The sequence below is a fragment of the Pseudochaenichthys georgianus genome, chromosome 8 (assembly GCF_902827115.2).
Source record: "Pseudochaenichthys georgianus chromosome 8, fPseGeo1.2, whole genome shotgun sequence".
Classification (NCBI taxonomy): domain Eukaryota; kingdom Metazoa; phylum Chordata; class Actinopteri; order Perciformes; family Channichthyidae; genus Pseudochaenichthys; species Pseudochaenichthys georgianus.
In genome coordinates, this window is record NC_047510.2 from 2,457,301 (window position 1) to 2,478,341 (window position 21,041).

Below are 21,041 nucleotides of genomic sequence, written 5' to 3' on the forward strand. Positions count from 1 at the left end.
ACACACACACACACACACACACACACACGCAGTATACATCCTGTGCTAACACGGTGTGTGCTCCTCTGCAGTGTGTACAATGGCCTGGTGAGCTTTGCCTCCCCTCTGGTGACCGACAGAGAGGGGGAGTGTTCCAGTCCTGTGTCTGCCGCTCAGACCAGCTTCGCAGCAGGTAGGACACTGCAGCCGTCACATCCAGAGATATATAACCCAGTGAATGATCTCCTCTTGTAGATTAGGCAATACAAACTGTCACTGTTCTTATTTTCCTTAAGTATTGGGGCAAAAACTTGGAGCATGACATGTTGCTGTTCCTAGCTTGCGTGCCATTGCACTTCCTGTGCTGTGACTGTTGTCTCAATGTTCATATGGTGCAGCTCTCTGTCAACACAACACATGGAGGAATAGGCACCCCCAGGTTCATGGTTAGGTTCCTACGTTAGGCCTGACTGCTTCATGCTTTATTAAACCTGCCTGAACTGAATTGGCTGCCGTCTCCGATATCATGCAAGTATGTTTTTGAACTGTCATATCTGCTTTTCCTCAGCTGTTAAATGCAGTGGGGTGAAGACCCAGCCAGACTCCATGTCCCAGAATGCACGGAAGGCTCTCCCCCGTAACCTGGGAACCCCCACTGACACCCCCCCCAGCACTCTGCTGGTGAACAGCAAAGGCCTCAACCCCAGCCCCAAGAGGGCGGTACGGGACCCCAAAACAGGACGAGGTACTTCTTCACTGACTGACTGCTCATATGTGACCCGCTCTATCGGAATCAGTCGGAAGTCCCAACGGCTCATTTCAAAATAAACGTGGATTTGCGTAAAAAACAAAGTCTTGGCTTTCAGAATATGAAACTTTTATTTCCAAAACCACACGATAAATACATGTTTGAAGCTCGTAAAGGGAAGATGACAGGCACCTCTCACTCGCCACTCTGCTGTTCCGCACGCCGCCCCCCCTCCCTCCGCTGACATTATGAATGTAAAGCGTATAGTAATCATAGATAACACGGCAGGGTCCGTTACAGTTTGTTTTCATCTGGTTTCAAATAAACAAAGTCTTGGCTTTCAGAATATTAAACTTGTTTCGGCAAATTCAGATGATAAATACAGCTTTGAAGCTTCGGCATAATTACAAGCGGAGAACGGAGTAACTTGACGTCACAGCAGGCATAACAACAGCCGGTGTTTCTCGTGAGGGTTTTCCCCGGGAAACAAACACAACACACACAAACGCAAAAATACACACACACACACATAAATACACACTCGGGAGCTTCTCCCAGACCAGTAATCCAAACGAAAATATCTTCCCTCCGTACTATTTTGATCATTTGCTGATAACCAATCAGATGGATGGATTCCAGAGAAGAGGAAACTTTGAAGGCATTTTCTCAAAACGATGACTCGGTGACAGTCATTATATAATGTGACATATTTCGCTTAATATTTGGAGTCCAACAACAATCCTGATATCATTAGAAAGCTAGGACTCTCCTCTTTCCAGCAGTGTATACAACTCAACATGTGTCTATTACCCCCCCCCCCCAGGAGCAACACAATGACGCTGCTCAACCTTTAACTACCCGTTACATGTCCGTCACCCTCACAGCGTGACTAAACAGACGTTTGAATAGAGATGTGGCTTTCAGACTTTGAATAGACATGCCAACACATGTTGTCAGTTATTTAGAGAAGGTTGAGGCAGACTTTGAATACAAACAAATGAATGAACGCTCCATATTGATTGTGTTGCAGCGGTCCAGGAGAGGAACTCGTACGCAGTCAGTGTGTGGAAGAGGGTGAAGGCCAAGCTGGAGGGCAGAGACATCGACCCCAACAGGAGGATGAGCGTCACAGAGCAGGTCATTTCATCATCATTCTGGATGCTGTCTGTCCGGCTGGTCTGAAGTCCAGGCCCTGAGAGCCTCAGGGTGGGGGTTCTGTCTCAGGCACTCTTCTGTGGCATCATTCCATGCCCTTGATATCAGACGGCAGTTGCTTACACGGGTTTGCTCTTTGTTAGCACTTAGTCATAGCATATTGTAGCATAGTCACAATAGCGTGGCACGCTACTTTTACTATTTGAATACATACTACCACGAGTCACTCTTTTTCAGCGACTAGTGGCACTTTTGTCTGACTCGTTGTTTAATGAACTAGCTAACAGGCACCTTAGACCAGTGATTCTCAAATGGGGTACGCGGACCCCTGGGGGTACGTTGGGGTACTGCAGGGGGTACGTGAGATTTAAAAAAAAAAAAAAAAAATTAAAAAAAATTATCTTAGTAAAATAAGTTAAATAGAAAACACAATTGTATATAAAACATTCCTAGAACCACCAAGAGGGTCCTCATATAAACATGTCAAATGTGTGTATTGTATTTTATAGTTTTTCACAATAACATATGACTTAAATTGAAAAACTCCTTGGAAAAATCTGTTTTATAAAAGTGTTATGTTATTTTTTTTCATGCATAAAATGAAAATATCCTTAGTTTGTTGTAATGCATGCACGAAGGAGTTAACACATCACACACTGAGGGAACATCACTTGTAATTATTCATATAGGCTTTTTCGATCAAAAATGTTCGGGATCGGTCAGGGGGTACTCGGCTGAGAAAATGTTTCAAAGGGGGAACACTACTGAAAAGCACTGCCTTAGACGGTACCTAGAATGAGACCTCCAGGAATGTGTTGAGAAAAGCAAGTCATTTCAAAGTGTGTGTGTGTGGCTGATCGGCTGGAAGTCTCCGAGTCGGGCATATTGTCAGTACTAATATTGATGATCTGAGCCGTGTCTGATGCTCATGTGATGGTTAAACGTGGTCTGAATATTAATGCTGAGTCACTGTTTCAGGTGGACGTGGTGATCAAAGAGGCCACCAGCATGGAGAACCTGGCTCAGCTGTATGAGGGCTGGACGGCCTGGGTGTGAGCGCCTGCTCCTTCATGTCTTTGTTCCAGCGAAGGCTTGGAGATCCACCAGAGTCCAGCGGGTCTGGGGTGTCGGAACAGCAGCACCGGGCCACACTGGGGGGAGCGAACGGGAGGTGGATGCTCAATCCGCCTCCCAAACTCCTGGGCACCCAAACCGGTGCAGCGACCTCGTAGCACCGCTGCAACCACACCCCCCCAACCTCCGGCGAGCGGGCTAACACACGCTTTGTGGGCCTGCCGCCCCGCCCTCCTTTCTGGGGTTTGACCAGGCAACGCAGTGCCGGATGGGGGGAGGGGGAAGGAAGGCAGGCAAACGCCTCCTCACCCTCGACTTAGAAACACCTTCCCCCCCCTCACCTGCATAGCTCACCGTCAAGTTGTACCCATAAATCACTGCATCCTGTTGAGCCAATCAGAGTCCACCTGAGGGCAGGGTGAAGCAGGAAGTGAGCCGCCTCCCTCTGAAGCACACAGCCGCCGCGCTGTGGGTGGGACTTCACCGGGGGGGCTCAGACGGGCCACTCACATGGTCACACTTGTTTTTCTCTAATCTTTTCCGTTGTGATTGGCAGCGGGTCGGCAGGAGCTGAGAGCCACGTCCTTCAGGGTCCTGAATCCACGCCGCCCGGCAGCTGCAGCGGAGGAAATGAAGGGGGACAGTCAACGTGGTGTATTTTGGTTGATAAACAGTCAAAAGTTTTACAGAATTGTTGATTGAGTTGTTTTCCAAGGGAGGTTCCTTGTGGTGAAGTGGACGGCCTGTCATGTGACTAGTTTCTGATGTCTCATCTCGCAGAGCATGAGGTCGCTCCACTCTGTTTCTGCAGTCTGTGTGAGCTCTGCAACTCTTTTGTCCTTCTTTAGATCTGTACATGTTTTCTGCCTTTTTTGAAATGCCTGTCACAAGCTGTTGCTTGCCTCATACTTGCCTCATGTTGCTTGCCCCCCCCCATGCTTGCATTTTATTAATATTGACTTTCTAGTTTTACATTTTTAGTGGGAGAATTTATCTTTTTGGTGATGGTGCAAAATGTTAATTCTTAAAGCTTTTATTGGATTTTGTTGGATGCCAAATAAACATTGAACTATGAAGTGTGGAGTGTTTTAATGAACAATGAGAATCCATTCCTTTGTTCGTATAACTCCAGCTGTTCATACAGCTTCTAGATGTTACTGGGTCTGACTCGTGCCTGCAAACACTGCATCTTTGTCCCCAAACACAGCCATGTCTTTTCCTCATAGTATGTCAATTCATTAAAGGAATTTTGACCAGGACAATTCATAAGTAAAGGAAGGACGGACTGCTCATGTAAAGGACCCGGATGCTGTGGGAGTTCCCTGGTCCCCCTGAGGCTCACGTTCTAGTCTCTGGTCGCAGGTTGCTCTACCTCTGAGGACACTTGGCTCTCCTCGCACATTGTTTCATCTGTAGGATTGTCAGATTGTATCAGTAGCACTTCTTTCTTTTTCTATCTTTACTCGTATCATGAAATGAAATAAACAGTTTAGCATTTTGCAGCCATGGTTACTACAGGGGGAAGACAAAGGCAAGGCACGCTTATTTATACAGCGCCTTTCAACACAAGGCACTTCAAAGTGCTTTACTAAAAGGAGAGACAATAAGAGCATTAAGAAATAGTGCAGTGGAAACGCAAAGATAATAAAACATGAATACAAGTTGCAGTGCAAGATGGCAATCGTTCCATTAAAAGCAGAGGCAGAAAGGAAGGCCTTCAGCCTGGATCTGAGAGTAGTCCGAGTCGCAGCGGACCGGCAGCTTTCTGGGACTTTGTTCCAGAAATTGGGCAATGTCCCTAAAAGCAGTAAACATACCGTTTCATTTGGACAATGTTTGGAACCAAAGTGAGGATTCCATTTTAGCATTATAGATTTAAAATAATTATATATAACTTCCAATAATATCAGTCAATTTTATTTCATAATCCTCACAGTAGACTTCAAAATTGTGAAAAAAGTGTTACAATGTCTTTGTAAACATTCAGCTTAAACGCGCTGTATAAAGGGCAGCAGCCAATCGGAGGACAGAGGACTGTGAGTGGTTTGGATACAAGCTAAATAACATGTCGTGTGTGTTCTGTTATCTTGTGTAAACTGCCCCCCTCAGAAGAGATGGTTCGGAGAGGCCGGCTGCAGCAGGTTAATGATTACAGCGGCTCTGTGTGTGTCAGGGGCAGACGCTCGGGGGACAGCCATGGCAGGACAGCGTGTGTGTGTGTCCGACTTCGAGAAAGAAGCTGAGAAAGTTCTTCCTAAAGCCGTTTATGATTACTACCGCTCAGGAGCTGATGAGCAGAGCACACTGGCTGACAATGTGGCTGCCTTTAACAGGTACACACACACACACACACACACACACACACACACACACTGAGCAGCTCTGTTGGACAGAGTCTTAGCATGATGTTCCAACACATGTACTTTGTGCCTCAGCCTTTAAAGCACAGCAGGATTCTGATGCAAAGAATACCGAGTGGTTGAATCCATTCCACCTCAGTGTCTCTGGGGCCACACCTGACTGTCCTTCGTTCAGCTCGTGAACATGTTCCTCTGGTTCCGTTGTCATTTCTTGTTTTCTGATTTATTTCATATTGTGTTTTGTATTGTCTCAAGCAGCTGTTTTTATTATCCTTGGGACAACATGTGCATCACTTAGCTTACATGTTAATAAAATGTGTGCACGTGAAGGTTATGTTTTGAATAATGTCCCTTCTAGGGGCCCCTCTCACTTAGAAACTGAAACATAATGCTTGAGGCTTCCTTCCTTTGGCAGGAGTTGAGTCCCTTGTGCCATAGCAGGCCCATATAATGTTCCTCAATATACACTATGTATACTTGTGTATAAGTGTGTTTACTAAGATATGTTAGGTATAAAGTACATGATGACCATGTCCATAATCCTCTGGGTTTGTTCTGGGCTTCATATTGTGTGTATAGGCCTACTGAGTGCGAGAAGTACGGTGGCTGACGGGTGCAAACGCGTAACAACGGCCCAAAGCACTTCCATTAGGGCAGTGGTTCCCAATCTTTTTCAGTCGTGACCCCCTTGGGTATTGGAAATATTCTCGGGACCCCCCAACCCGGTTCCCATCTATATTGGTAGGATTAATTGTATATTGTTGTAAAAACATTACATTTTCTCTGCTAATAATAATAAGATACAAAGATCCAACTATAATTGTATATTTTATAATGGATTAGACATGAACTAAAGTGCTTGTAATAGATACTGTGAATTAATTTGGCCTAATTAAAACTGGTTGGCCTTCTTCCATGAGTAGTAGATTTTTTAAATTCAAATGTATTCAAAATATATGAATGAAAGTGTTTCTACTGCAGGTTGCAAACGATCACATCACTTTACCATTCCTATTCCACACTAGTTTATCAATGACTTGTGTGTGCTTGCTGTCCCTCGCAGATCTTCTCAAACCGGGGCTGTTGTTTTGAGACTGCACTTCTCAGTTCATTCTCAATGTTCAGCTTTGATCTGTTTCGTTTTGATGGCAGCAGAAAAGTATGGAGTCAGATTTGGGTCAATATTCTAGCACGTAAAACAAGCTACTCACGAGCGGAAAATGTGCTTTTACACGCGCATAAAATGACTCGCACGCAGATTAAACCCCCGCGAGTGGCTATGCGCTCGCTCGCGGAAGAGACAGCTCTTACTCGCTCGCGGGAGTGTCAGCCTCACTCGCTCGCGGAGTCTGTCTATGCGCTCGTGAAAAGTTTCTAACACTTTGGGGCGGACTTTGATTGACAGCTGCCAGGAAGCCCGGATTTGCCAGTTTTGATAAATGCCTGAACTACCAAGAGCCGAGGAGTGACAGCTGCAAGATCAGTTGGACGAGATTGAATGGTAAAGTTGTCCATAAAAAACTATTATATTCGTAAAGTGTACAGCTAATATATATATATTAATTAATTTGATATACAAAAATGACATTAATTCTAGGAGTGCAATGCTACACTATAGTAATAATATGCATTCATTATGACAATATCATGATATTAGGAGTGTTCTATAGTGTGTTTAAAAAAACAACTACAGAAACACTATATATTATATTATACTATAGTTATACTATTTAAAATAATATAGGAATACTACAAAGATCTAGATACAGAGTATTACTATTGAAATATTATAGGGCTACTATAGCAAATACAATGGCACTACAGAAAAAACTATAGTAATACAATAGCTGGTGAAAAATACTACAGAACACTACAAACTTACTATAGGACACTATACAACTCTTATAGTAATACTATAGTTCATTTATAGTTCATTTCGTAAGGGAGGTGCATACAGCAGACTAGCAGTTTTCGACAGATACAGCCCACTCAACAATATATTGTTTTATATAAAATTAATTAATATATATATATATATATATATTAGCTGTACACTTTACGAATATAATAGTTTTTTATGGACAACTTTACCATTCAATCTCGTCCAACTGATCTTGCAGCTGTCACTCCTCGGCTCTTGGTAGTTCAGGCATTTATCAAACCTGGCAACTCCGGTCTTCCTGGCAGCTGTCAATCAAAGTCCAGTGGCTCCGCCAAAATGCCAGAAACTTTTCACGCAACTTTTCAGACTCCGCGAGCGAGTGAGGGAGCAAGAGAGCTGTCTCGCGGGGTTTTAATCTGCGCGCGAGAGTCATTTTATGTGCGTGTAAAAGCACATTTTCCGCTCGTGAGTAGCTTGTTTTGCGCGCTAGAATATTGACCCAAATCTGACTCCATACAAAGCCTATCTCACACAAGTAGGATGTTGCAAAAGGCAGCATTATGCCCACAGCTCTCTGACCAATGAGATATTTCCGAGCAGTGTTTGTTTACAATTGAATAATAATAATAATAATACATTTGATTTATATAGGTGCACTGCACTTTAAAAACAACGTCATCTCAAGGTGCTTTACAAAGCTAAAAGGAGAAAATAATAAAATGAAAAGATCTTCCCGCGACCCCCCTGCAGTACCTCCGCGACCCACCAGGGGTCGCGCCCCACAACGGAGACCAGGGGACACTAAAAAGTGACGCACACAGCTGGGACCGGAGCGCTTGGTGACTCAAGATTATAAAGCTGGACAACTGTCTTGGTTGTTGGAAATGTAACACAAACGTTTTTTCAGCTTATTTAAAAAATGTGATCACATGACTCCTTCTGATATTACTGTAGATCTGCTGTTAGCAAGTTAGCTAACCTAGTCATTTCAAATATACTGGGTATACAGTTATAACAGATAACAACAGAGACAGTTGTCCAACTTTATAATCCTGAAAGTCACCAAGTGCCCCGTCCCAGCTGTGTGCCTCACTTTTTAGTGTCCACTAGTTTCAGTTGTTAAAGTGTTTTTGTTTTTTTGCTGCTTTTCGTTTATGCAACGCTTTTAGTAAATGTTTGTGTATCTTTCCTAAATGCTGTGCATATGTTGTCAGGTTTTTGTAGATATCCTCATTTTACTTATTTTTGTTTTCTTTACCAATTTATAACTGTGCCCCTCATCAACACACTCTCACTCCCTAAGCGTCCAATAGCGACGTTTGGTCAGTGTCCGTGGCGTCCAATTGTGACGCTCCTAGGCTCCTTCAGCGTCATAAAGGGACGCAAATAGCTTTCAACTGATTGCAATGTATTCCCATCTGCGTCGGGATTTGACGCTCATAGAAGCACGGCATTCGTTTATGTAATGTGAGCGTCCATTCCCAGGAGTAAAGGATGGCAGAAGACACTACACTACCCATAATCCCCAGCTATCGTTTGGACTACACCATGTGCTCTTGACAAACCCCGTGATAGTCCTCAAGCTCTGTGATTGGAGAGTGTGCTCCGAGGGTTAAGCCGATTCTCGAACAGCACTTGAAATGGGATGGAACCATGGCAGACTGTCCAAAACTGGATTTGAACGGGTCCACCGCGTCCCCCCTCCCCCACCCCGTCCCCAGAACTACACATGCTGGCTATTCTGTTTCGCAACATGTTCTCTATGGCACGTCTCTACTGGGAGTTGTAGTTTTAAAAGACGTTTTCGTATTTCCCATAATAAGAAGTTGCCAGTATTAAACTGTGTACATCCCTGGAGGTTTAGGGGGAAGGAAACACTCACATTTAAAACATATAATTAATAAATGGTGCCCATTATGGGCAGTATTAATATATATACCCACATGCCAGCTAAGGTCAGAAGAGCTTTATTTAACAGCTGGTCTTATGTGTGTGACCCCTGTGATAACATTACATTACATTAATTGATAAGCCTGAAACATGCACTTGTCAAGGTTCAGAGGCACATTTTGCAAATATGGCAGTAGCCATCGATCAGCTTAAGATGAGATATACTTTATTGATCCCAAGTTGTAACATTTGCGTTACATCAGCATGTGTAACAGTTAAATATGCAGTTGTGTTTATTTGAAAATCATTTAGTATAATCACACAAATTCTGTGTTTTATATTCAACAATTCTGTGTTCTTTATTTATTGATTGTTCAATACCTGACAAGGCCGGAGATGAAATATCTACATACATCTCATAAGGGTATAATACATTATGTATAATATCAGTTAAAATAAGTGCTTCAACATAGTTAACATTGCTGGAGGTATGCACACATATTGATAGATGTCTTGTAATGCACTATTGAGGAACCTGCAACCCAAGTTTTTCATTCAGTGCAGAACTACACCACAGTTGTGTAGGCCTATATGATATGTCAATAAACCTTAGAAAATCTTGAAATCTTGAAAGGGATGTGCAAAATAGTCATTACATACAGTCTTTAATTAACAATTAGTAGAGAATAACGAGTAATGAATATACTTTATAGGGATCCTATTAATATCTAATAATAAAAATATTGAAATTCAATAACATGCTTTAACCACCAGGTGTCCCTTTATATCAGCTGTGCACCTTTATGGTGTAAATACAGCCTATCTACCAACTGGATCAAATATAAAAGTGAGCCGAATTAGTGTTGATACTGCAAGGAGACGTATTGTGTGAAAATAAATGTAAGATGTTGTTTAATGGCTGATATATTTATGATCCACGTCACGTTTTCAGTTCCTCATGTTTGTCTTCTCATCAGGGCTCTATAAATACAGAACTACGGCAGATATGTAATATGTAATGCAGCCGAACCGTGTATTACAATGCCGTTATGTGATGACTTTCAAAGAGAAAAGCAAGCACACTCGGAATAAGGTATTATTATTATTTTTGGTCTGTTTCCGGTATTTGTTAATGACGGTGTGCTCTGAGATGTGAGCCTGGAATTGCACAGGGGGGAAATAACGTAGGCTATCTTTAGATGCGGATTTTGTTAAACTAATATGTTTAGGCTGTGGACCAACACTATACATTGACGGGGAAGGGGGTAGCAATAAAGATAACACCATTAAACAGTTACACAACATAACAGAAATAATATCGATAGCAGCGTCCCTAGCAACCACCTTGGTAACAATGAAAATGTCGCGATTTCCTGAAGTAATCTTCGTAATAACTAGCAAACTAAAGATCATGTACATCCACTGCACACATAATCTGAAATAACAACTCATATTTCTCGCATCAAATGACATCAAAACGCATTTTAATGGCCAAACTAACTTTAAAATAGGCATTTTACACCCAGAATAAAACGAATTTTGGCCATGTTTTCTTTTTCTGCAGGGAGAAATTTGAAGATCACGTGACATAGACGCCAGCCATCGGAATGAATGGTGAAAAAAACGGGGTTTGTCAAACAGAGCACATGGTGTAGGCCAAATGATAGCTGGGGATTCTGGGTAGTGTAGTGTCTTCTGCCATCCTTTACTCAGAAAACATATTTGTTTCTCCGAATCGAAGGGGAAAAATACAAAAGCATTGCACACAATTTAAACCAATCAATGTTGTGTAATTAACAAGGATAATCTGGTGTTTTTTAGTCGATGAGTAGTGCAGATATCACTGTAAAATCAATCGACAGTAAGAGGAGTACTTACTTCCGGGTGTAAAATTCTCCGTTATCCAATGGGAATGGGTGCTCACATTGCCTTTAAGGGCAGCCGGCATAAACGAATGCCGTGCTTCCATGAGCGTCAAATCCCGACGCAGATGGGAATACATTGCAATCAGTTGAAAGCTATTTGCGTCCCTTTATGACGCTGAAGGAGCCTAGGAGCGTCACAATTGGACGCCACGGACACTGACCAAACGTCGCTATTGGACGCTTAGGGAGTGAGTGTGTGTGAAACGGCACACCCTGATGAGCACTTAGAATATGAGCCCAGACACTAAACAGATTCACATTTTGACATTTAACTGAGTTTATTATATAAATTTTGTTTTTATTTTAATTGTTAAATACTTACCTACTCACCTTAGTTGTTTACGCCCCAAATATATTTGTTGACACCTCTTGGTCTTTTATTTGCTATATTATGTCTGTTTATGGGGAAGGGGTTGGTGTTAGACGGGAAGCTAAACCAGTTCAACCACACACAGCAGACACACTGAGAAGGATGTATGCGGCGGCAATGGAAAATAAATGGATTAATCTTGACAAAATGGAATATCGTTTTGAATTATTTGTGCGTTGAAATCACACCCCCATATGTTGGAAGTGGCTCTAGAAACTTTTAAGCCACTACAACAATATTATGAAGTTTTCTAAAATTGGAGATAGTTCACAGAGAAAGATTAGAAAATAAAAAACACTTACCAAATACCCTAAAACTAACCCTCATTATTAATGGTCCTAAATCATTAATTGAATCAGTCTGAACATGTGTTTAAAGTAGATAAGATGTCATAAACACTGACCCTATTGGAGGGAATACTGAGTGAATATCATTTTCGTTTGGACAGTTAGTCATTCACACACTGAGCTCCCTCACTGACCAGCTGTTAGTCTGAGGCGGATTTAGTTCCAGATGTTAGACTGACCCAGTGTTCCCCTAATATCACTACTAATGTAAAACACTCAACCAATAGACACACCAAACATACAGAATAGAGTTATTGCAAAAGGAATGGGTACATGATGACGTACATTTGTAGGCTGACCCATTGCTTTTTGGGATGTAACAGTAAATAATCTCTGTCATCACACATTTATGATATTTAAACGTTTTTTTCAGCAGGATAATCTCCACATATAAACTCCAACTACAGTGCAGTCACATGACTTCACGTCACCACCGCTAAGCTAAAGGTGGCTAATGTTGGGCTATAAAGGAACTACAGCACGGTCACATGACTTCACGTCACCACCGCTAAGCTAAAGGAGGCTAATGTTGGGCTATAAAGGAACTACAGCACGGTCACATGACTTCACGTCACCACCGCTAAGCTAAAGGTGGCTAATGCTGGGCTATAAAGGAACTACAGCACGGTTACATGACTTCACGTCACCACCGCTAAGCTAAAGGAGGCTAATGTTGGGCTATAAAGGAACTACAGCACGGTCACATGACTTCACGTCACCACCGCTAAGCTAAAGGAGGCTAATGTTGGGCTATAAAGGAACTACAGCACGGTCACATGACTTCACGTCACCACCGCTAAGCTAAAGGTGGCTAATGTTGGGCTATAAAGAAACTACAGCACGGTCACATGACTTCACGTCACCACCGCTAAGCTAAAGGAGGCTAATGTTGGGCTATAAAGGAACTACAGCACGGTCACATGACTTCACGTCACCACCGCTAAGCTAAAGGGGGCTAATGTTGGGCTATAAAGGAACTACAGCACGGTCACATGACTTCACGTCACCACCGCTAAGCTAAAGGTGGCTAATGTTGGGCTATAAAGGAACTACAGCACGGTCACATGACTTCACGTCACCACCGCTAAGCTAAAGGAGGCTAATGTTGGGCTATAAAGGAACTACAGCACGGTCACATGACTTCACGTCACCACCGCTAAGCTAAAGGTGGCTAATGTTGGGCTATAAAGGAACTACAGCATGGTCACATGACTTCACGTCACCACCGCTAAGCTAAAGGTGGCTAATGTTGGGCTATAAAGGAACTACAGCACGGTCACATGACTTCACCTCACCACCGCTAAGCTAAAGGAGGCTAATGTTGGGCTATAAAGGAACTACAGCACGGTCACATGACTTCACGTCACCACTGCTAAGCTAAAGGTGGCTAATGTTGGGCATGATGACGTTTAGTCGTGACGTATTTTAAATTGTAGAACAAAAGGGGAAAATGTATTCAGCTTTTGTTACCCGCAGACCTTATTTCATAAATCTAACCAAAGAACTTCCAAAAATGTTTTGACTTATGATTTATTTCCAAGGTTTAGGACTCTTCACCTCCTTTTTGATCATTTCACAATAGTATAGAAACGTGCAAAATCGAGATTAAACACAGTTTTTTGAGTGTGAGTGTCATTGAATGTGTCACAGCTATCACACAGTTAATCCAGCTTAACCTCTGTTGTTCCGACTGTGTGAAGCAGTCTGAAAGAATGAACTGGTGACGTTGTGCAGGTGGCGTCTCCTCCCCCGGGTGTTGAGGGATGTCTCCTCAGTGGACCTGTCCGTCTCTGTGCTGGGACAGAAGCTCAGCATGCCGGTGTGTGTGGGAGCCACCGCCATGCAGAGGATGGCCCACCCTGAGGGGGAGATGGCCACAGCCAGAGGTACCACGCTGTGTGCTACTAGAAAATGAAATATAAATCACAGTTTTTCATTCGCAGGCTCAGAACAACTTTTAATCTCAGACCCCAATCTAACGCAACCAGAAGATGGGGCCTTGGGCGTAAAGCCAGCCCACATTTCTGAAATTACATCATGACCGCAGCAAATCTGGATCAGCTCCGTTGTTCCCCCGTTTTTTGGAGATGAGGGGTTTCTTTTCTGACACTTTGTCAGTTCCCTGAAAAAAAAGGTGCATTTTGCATGATGGGGGAGCTTTAATATTATTACTTTGAACTAACATAATAGAAATTATGTGTAATCTGTCAACTTTTTGTATTTACTTCATATTAGGGGAGCTACAGCTCTTATAAAATACAACAGAGCTAGTCAACACAACTCGTCATCCATGCCACACATTTATAGAGGGTGGAAAATATGTTATATTGTGTTTCTACCCAGCATGCCAAGCAGCAGGGACAGGGATGATGCTGAGCTCCTGGGCCACATCCACCATAGAGGAAGTGATGTCAGCGATGACAGCCACAGGAGGCGGGGTCATGTGGCTGCAGCTCTACATCTACAGAGACCGAGAGCTCACTCTGTCATTGGTCCGCCGGGCAGAGGAGGCGGCCTATCAGGCCATATTTGTCACCGTGGATACACCTTACCTGGGGAGGCGATTGGATGACATGCGCAACCGCTTTAAACTTCCCTCACACCTCAGGTAGGAACCGATTACAACAGCAGGGGAAAACTGTACCATCAAGTCCACAGTGTCCTAACTTTTGTGTGTGTGTGTGTGTGTGTGTGTGTGTGTGTGTGTGTGTGTGTGTGTGTGTGTGTGTGTGTGTGTGTGTGTGTGTGTGTGTGTGTGTGTGTGTGTGTGTGTGTGTGTGTGTGTGTGTGTGTGTGTGTGTGTGTGTGTGTCCGTGTCCGTGTCCGTGTCCAGCCTGTCTAACTTCTCGTCAGCCTCCCTGGCTTTCTCTGAGGGTAACTATGGCAACGACAGTGGTTTGGCTGTTTATGTTGCCAAAGCGATAGACCCCACCCTCTGCTGGGACGACATCACATGGCTGAAAAAACACACACACCTACCTGTGATCGTCAAGGGAGTCCTAAATGGTATACACACACACAAACAATTGCTTACCCCGATGAAGGAATTACCTTCAATCAACGTCAATCAACTGTGTGTGTGTGTGTGTGTGTGTGTGTGTGTGTGTGTGTGTGTGTGTGTGTGTGTGTGTGTGTGTGTGTGTGTGTGTGTGTGTGTGTGTGTGTGTGTGTGTGTGTGTGTGTGTGTGTGTGTGTGTGTGTGTGTGTGTGTGTGTGTGTGTGTGTGTGTGTGTGTGTGTGTGTGTGTGTGTGTGTGTGTGTGTGTGTGTGTGTGTGCAGCTGAGGATGCTGTCCAAGCTGTGAACTATGGAGTCGATGGTATCCTGGTGTCCAATCACGGAGCTCGACAGCTGGATGGGGTTCCTGCCACGGTCAGTGTGTGTTTGTCTGTATATTGTTCTTTTTTTAAATAAATAAATGTTTACCTACAATTATTCCATGTTGTATACTAACAACAGACAAACAAACATTGTAACTGTTAATTCTAACTAACAAACTGCTAGCAGGTGTAACCCTTTAAAGGAAATGTATGGTGTTATTCTCGACCTTCCCTAAAGTGTGGTGCAGCAACAGGTCCTAAACCCGCAAATGAGTCCGCATTTTAGTACTTCCAGTATCCAAAGTCTCGAAGTCAACGTTTTGTTTTAATTACATTTACCAAAATATGGTCTGTGGTTAACATAAGCTCTCAAGATTTTAAAGTTTTGATCTACAACATTAAATAAAGTAGTAAACACCACAATGGTGTTAGTTTGAAGCTTCTATCAGGGTTGCCAACTTTGGGTACCTGGCTGGAGTGAGATGTTGATATCATGGGTTTAATTACACATTACGCACTAAATGACTGCTATCGTGTCAGCAGCTGGACCTTAGCAGGATATATATATATATACAAATACACAATATTGAACACAGACTATAAAGGGCCCAGTTTCATTCACTAGTGAAAGTCAAACACATGTTTGTTTCCACTGTTTTATTGTGTGCATAGGCCCGATAAGCTATTAATTAACTTATCGTAAGATAAATAAAAATGAACTCCATAACTTTTCTGACCTCGATATATTTACATTTACATGAGGATGTGACTAGCAGTTTGAAAGGATGTACTTGAATTATTATTATATATTATCATTATGTCAGTGGTCTAAAATGGTCATACAACGGTGCTGTTAGCAGATTTAGACTTATACCTTGTGTCTGAGAGTTGGCAACCCTGCTTCTATGTGTCATTAAAGCGGCGGTTGCTAACAAGTGACTAAATTAGACGACTAAGCGTTATCACGCCCAACATTAGCCACCTTTAGCTTAGCTGTTTGATTTGATTCGATTTCTTTCGAATGTGTAAAACAATAATGCAAAAATTTTACATGAGAATTATTATACAATACAAAAAATAAGCAGTGTCAAATTGATATACAAAAATATTACTCTACTTACTACCTTTAGTTTAGCGGTGGTGAGGTGAAGTCATGTGACCAGGCTGTAGTTCCTTTATAGCCCAACATTAGCTGGCATAGAGTGGTGCAGGGATGACGTATGCCGACCCAGAAGTAAACTGCGCTCGGGTTCCCTCGACTAAAAAGCAGTGGGATTTCTCCATAGGGTTTTGGAAAATAGCTTGAATTATGGTCTCTGGAAAACGAATCTGTTAGATAAACGTCACGTTTTGTTCAGCCGGATAATATCCACATGTCTACCCTACTTTATCATTTTCGAATCATAAATCTAATCGCCAGAAGCAAAATGCTAACGTTATGCTGTACACTAACTACAGCCGAGGACAGCAAGGTCGCATGACTTCAACGTCACGCCAACTCAAGATCCATATTCAAACATACAGATTGTAAATGGAACAAGTTGAAGTGTTTGTCTGAACACTTTGCAGGAGGCAGGGACTTGCTTTCAAGCAGAACAGGGCAAACAAACTTAGAGGGAGTGTTTTACGTGTTCGGCGTAATGACGTACAACGGCCTCGACAGCTTCTGTCGTCCTATTCAGCCACTTGGTAACAACCATCGTTTTTCAGACACGTCAACTCTTCAGAAATCACCCGTGGGGTCACTGCTGATGTATTTAATGTCGTAGAACAAAACGTGATCCGTCTCTTAAATGTGTGTCAACCACAGACCTTATTTCCAGCTATTTTCCTAAATCCTATGGAGAGATCCCATTGGCTCTGAGACGAGGGAACCAGTAGTGGTAAAATGCTATCTCACTTCCAGGTTTTAGGACTCTCACTGCAACACTCTATTGGCTTAGCGTCGGTGACGTGAAGTCATGTGACCGGGCTGTAGTTCATTTATAGCCCAACGTTAGCTTTTTACTTAAAGGTCTCCTATCATGCAAAATGCACTTTTTTATGTCTTTTATATATAAATATGTGTCCCCGTTGTGTAAGGGAACTCACAAAGTGTCAGGAAACAAAACCCTCTCTCTTTTCCTCTGTACCCACATCTCTAAAAACGGGGCTGCAACGGAGCTGATCCAGATTTGCTGATATGACGTAATATCAGAAACGTCGCTATGAGAAACAATGCGCGACGTATTTTGAAAGTAATATGGTCTGTGCTAACATTAGCAAGCATCGCTAACACTCAGAGCTAACCTGTACTGGAGAGAGTATGTGTAAAAAAGCAGAAACAAAGAGGAACTCGCCGCAAGAAAATAAGTATTTGAGCTCCATACTGTTTCAGAAATAATCCTTGAAGTGGTTTGGAACATGATATGGCGTTTCATCACGGCAGCATTTAGCTGAGTATCTCGGTAGAATTCTGAGCAGGCATAAGCTCCCCCCCTCTTTTTTTCACACGTTTTTCTCTAAAGCTACAGACCCAGAATCAGCACTTCTCTAACAGGGCTGCACTAGAGGGGTATGAGGCAGGGCTACAATGGGTGATCTGTTTGGTATTTTGAGCAAAAAACTTCATAGACATGTTTTTCATAAAATGTTTATATATCTGAGACCTATAATATATGCCTAAAAATGGTATAATAGGAGACCTTTAAAAATCATGTTAATATGTGAAGATTGTCCTGCTGAACAAAACGTGTCAGTATCATAAAAGTTAGTTTGTCACACAGATTATTACAGATTATTATACAATACAGTTTGACGCGAATAAAGGATCCATCTTGATGGAGCTATGTGGCTGTGCTATGTTGGGTTAAAATGATGTCACAGTAGTTCATTACATCGTTGCCATGCAGAGCAGTTAGGCATCCTGCCTACATTGATTGAGTACTATCTGCCGAGGAAAACAACATTGATAAAAGACCTGGTACCAAAGTGAGTTGAGTCGAACCATTTGATTGAAACGGTTACAGCAATCCTGCACTCCAGAACATTATCTTTTGGTTAGCGCAGGTATTATGCCACTGGTCCAAAGCCACTTCTGTAATGACTTGAAGTGACAGACCCAAGAGCACAGCCCAGAGAAACACAGTGTAGTAGCTTTACTAGATTCAAGGCAGGCAGGGGTCACAACCAGAAGTTCAGTGAACAGGCAAACAATTCCAACAAGGGGCAGGAAAGGGCATCCCAAGTTAAACAAGCAGAGGTATGTATTTGTTTTTCTATTTTATTATTGCAGTTTGGAACAGTGGAACCGTATGTTACAGAGGAAATATGATTTAAAGGCAATTGTTACACAGAACATTCTTTTAGTGGCTTAGTTTTAATCCTAAAGATTAACATTGTAATATCGAGTGGAGCAGTAATTACTTATTTGTGTAAGCCCATCTGAAAGTCAGCATGGAAAGGCCTCACTAAACAATACGCAGTGGGTTTCTTCTCATTGGATTTTGGAATATTGCAGAAAATACGTCTATGATACTTAATATGCTTTGTTCAGTAGGATAATCTCCACATATTAAAACCAACATAAATGCAATCGCCATAAGTGAAGAGCTAACAACCGCACAACCGCAATGGCTAACGTTACCACCGCTAAGCTAAAGGCGGGCTAATGTTCGGATTTATGACGTTAAGTCGTCTCATTTAGACACTTGTTAGTAACCGCTGTTTTTGACACCAAAAAGCTACAGACATCCACCAGTGGGGTATCTACAGTTTTTATTATATACTGAAGAACAAAATGGGAACATTTGTACAACTTGCACTAACCACAGGCCTTATTTTGAGAATGTAACCAAAAACTTTAAAAAAATGTATGGAGGAATTATCCCTCCATACTTTATTGTGAAATAAATGAGTGTGTGTGTGTGTGTGTGTGTGTGTGTGTGTGTGTGTGTGTGTGTGTGTGTGTGTGTGTGTGTGTGTGTGTGTGTGTGTGTGTGTGTGTGTGTGTGTGTGTGTGTGTGTGTGTGTGTGTGTGTGTATGTGTATATAGCTGGATGTGCTGGAGGAGGTGGTGGAGGCGGTGCAGGGGCGCTGTGACGTCTTCATGGACGGAGGAGTGAGGCGGGGGTCAGACGTGCTGAAGGCTTTAGCTCTGGGGGCCAAGGCAGTCTTCATCGGCCGCCCCGTGCTGTGGGGGCTCGCCTGTCAGGTGAAGAGCCACACCCCCAAACACTCATAATCATAAAGTGAAACTTAATTTCTCAATGAATTTGACACATTTTATTACTTTTTATTTATTTGTCCAAACTAAAATCGTATGCTCTTAGACTTTAATTTCATTAAGATTTGATAAAAAAAGATGGTGTGTGTATCCAGGGGGAAGAGGGAGTGACAGAGATCCTGGAACTTTTTAAAGAGGAGCTACGACTGGCTATGGCTCTCTCAGGTAACACACACACACACCACACACACACACACACACACACACACACACACACACACACACACACACACACACACACACACACACACACACACACACACACACACACACACACACACACACACACACACACACACACACACACACACACACACACACACACACACACACACACACACACACACACACACACACACACACACACACACACACAAAGACATTAGAAAAATAGTTGATATGTCTACAAATGGTGTGTGTGTGTGTGTGTGTGTGTGTGTGTGTGTGTGTGTGTGTGTGTGTGTGTGTGTGTGTGTGTGTGTGTGTGTGTGTGTGTGTGTGTGTGTGTGTGTGTGTGTGTGTGTGTGTGTGTGTGTGTGTGTGTGTGTGTGTGTGTGTGTGTGTGTGTGTGTGTGTGTGTGTGTGTGTGTGTGTGTGTGTGTGTGTGTGTGTACTGTAGGTTGTCGTTCTGTATCTGAGGTCAACAGGTCTCTGGTCAGGAAAGCAGACTTCACTTCCAGGATATGAGAGATGAACCTGCTGATGAGGCAATATTATACTGCTATTTGTCATATTATTAAACTATTTTTGTATCCATCCGTGTTTTTTCAAATGTATTGTAACAACTGGTTTTACCTAACCAGTTAAGCCCAAAGCCTGTTTTCCAGGTCTCAGGCTCGAAAATGACATTCCCAGAACAAATGACTATATCTTCCCTTCTAAAAGGGTTAAATTAATCATCTTTTTCCTCAAAGCAATGATAAACCTGTGAGTTGGATGTAGAAGAGTCAGAATTAATAGATTTATTTTTATTTTAAAGTAATTTCAGATTGAACATAGTAAACATTTTTTAATTATAGTGTCCTTCCACCCTTGAATGATGGGATAGTAGACTAAACGCTTTAAGAATCCAAACTATAACATATAATAAGTACCCTGTATCAAGATTGATGCAAAACAAGTGACATTTGTTCTTTTTAGAGAGGTTTAGCAAAAAAAGAACCACTTCTGGGTAGGGTTGGGAACCGAAACTCGGTTCCAGATGAGAACCGATAACAAAATGCCGGGTACCGGGTACCCATACAAAATACACAATTTCGGTTCTGCTTAACGGTTCCTAAACGCGGTAGACCCTGTATTCCACCGGGTCCGTCTGCGCCGCGGTGACCCGGTGGAATACAACCAGGGTAAGGGCGGACTGGCCATCTGTGTGTTCTGGAGAATCACAGAATGGCCGGTCGTCAGCGGGCCGTTGACGGCCGGCACCGCCCTGCATTTTTTTAAACGGCATCATGTAAGTTGCGTCGACAGAGGTCCACAGTTTCCCCACAGCAAGGCTCCCCCCGCCCTGCCGTAGACAGTTCACGAGCTCAGTCACTTCATAACACCAAAGATGGGTCGTGCTAAACGCTCTGAAGTGAGGCTCCACTACACTAAAAAATAAGGCACAGCCTGTTAATAGCTTGCCAAAGGCATAGCTCAGTTCAAATAAAGCACAGCTATTGTACAATACATTTGTATTGCATGTATATTTTTTATTTGTAAAAATGTCAGTTAAAGCTTAAAAAA

General features: G+C 42.7%; 2 protein-coding genes across 2 annotated transcripts in view; both read left to right on the top strand.

Annotated features, from left to right (window-relative positions):
* Positions 1 to 4,032, top strand: part of smg1 (SMG1 nonsense mediated mRNA decay associated PI3K related kinase) — an 80,003-nt gene extending 75,971 nt beyond the window's left edge. Inside the window, 4 exon segments of the mRNA XM_034089547.1 lie at positions 72 to 172; positions 548 to 724; positions 1,758 to 1,864; positions 2,861 to 4,032. Coding sequence (XP_033945438.1) covers positions 72 to 172; positions 548 to 724; positions 1,758 to 1,864; positions 2,861 to 2,938 — 463 coding nt within the window. The 3' untranslated portion in view covers positions 2,939 to 4,032.
* Positions 4,033 to 5,071: 1,039 nt separating this feature from the next.
* On the top strand, positions 5,072 to 20,069 carry hao1 (hydroxyacid oxidase (glycolate oxidase) 1). Its single transcript, XM_034089642.2, has 8 exons — positions 5,072 to 5,289; positions 13,465 to 13,616; positions 14,074 to 14,338; positions 14,564 to 14,736; positions 15,010 to 15,101; positions 19,083 to 19,241; positions 19,409 to 19,478; positions 19,933 to 20,069. Exons 1-8 carry the CDS (start codon positions 5,102 to 5,104, stop codon positions 19,998 to 20,000), a joined length of 1,167 nt encoding a protein of 388 aa, XP_033945533.1. The 5' UTR covers positions 5,072 to 5,101; the 3' UTR covers positions 20,001 to 20,069.
* Positions 20,070 to 21,041: the final 972 nt, after the last annotated feature.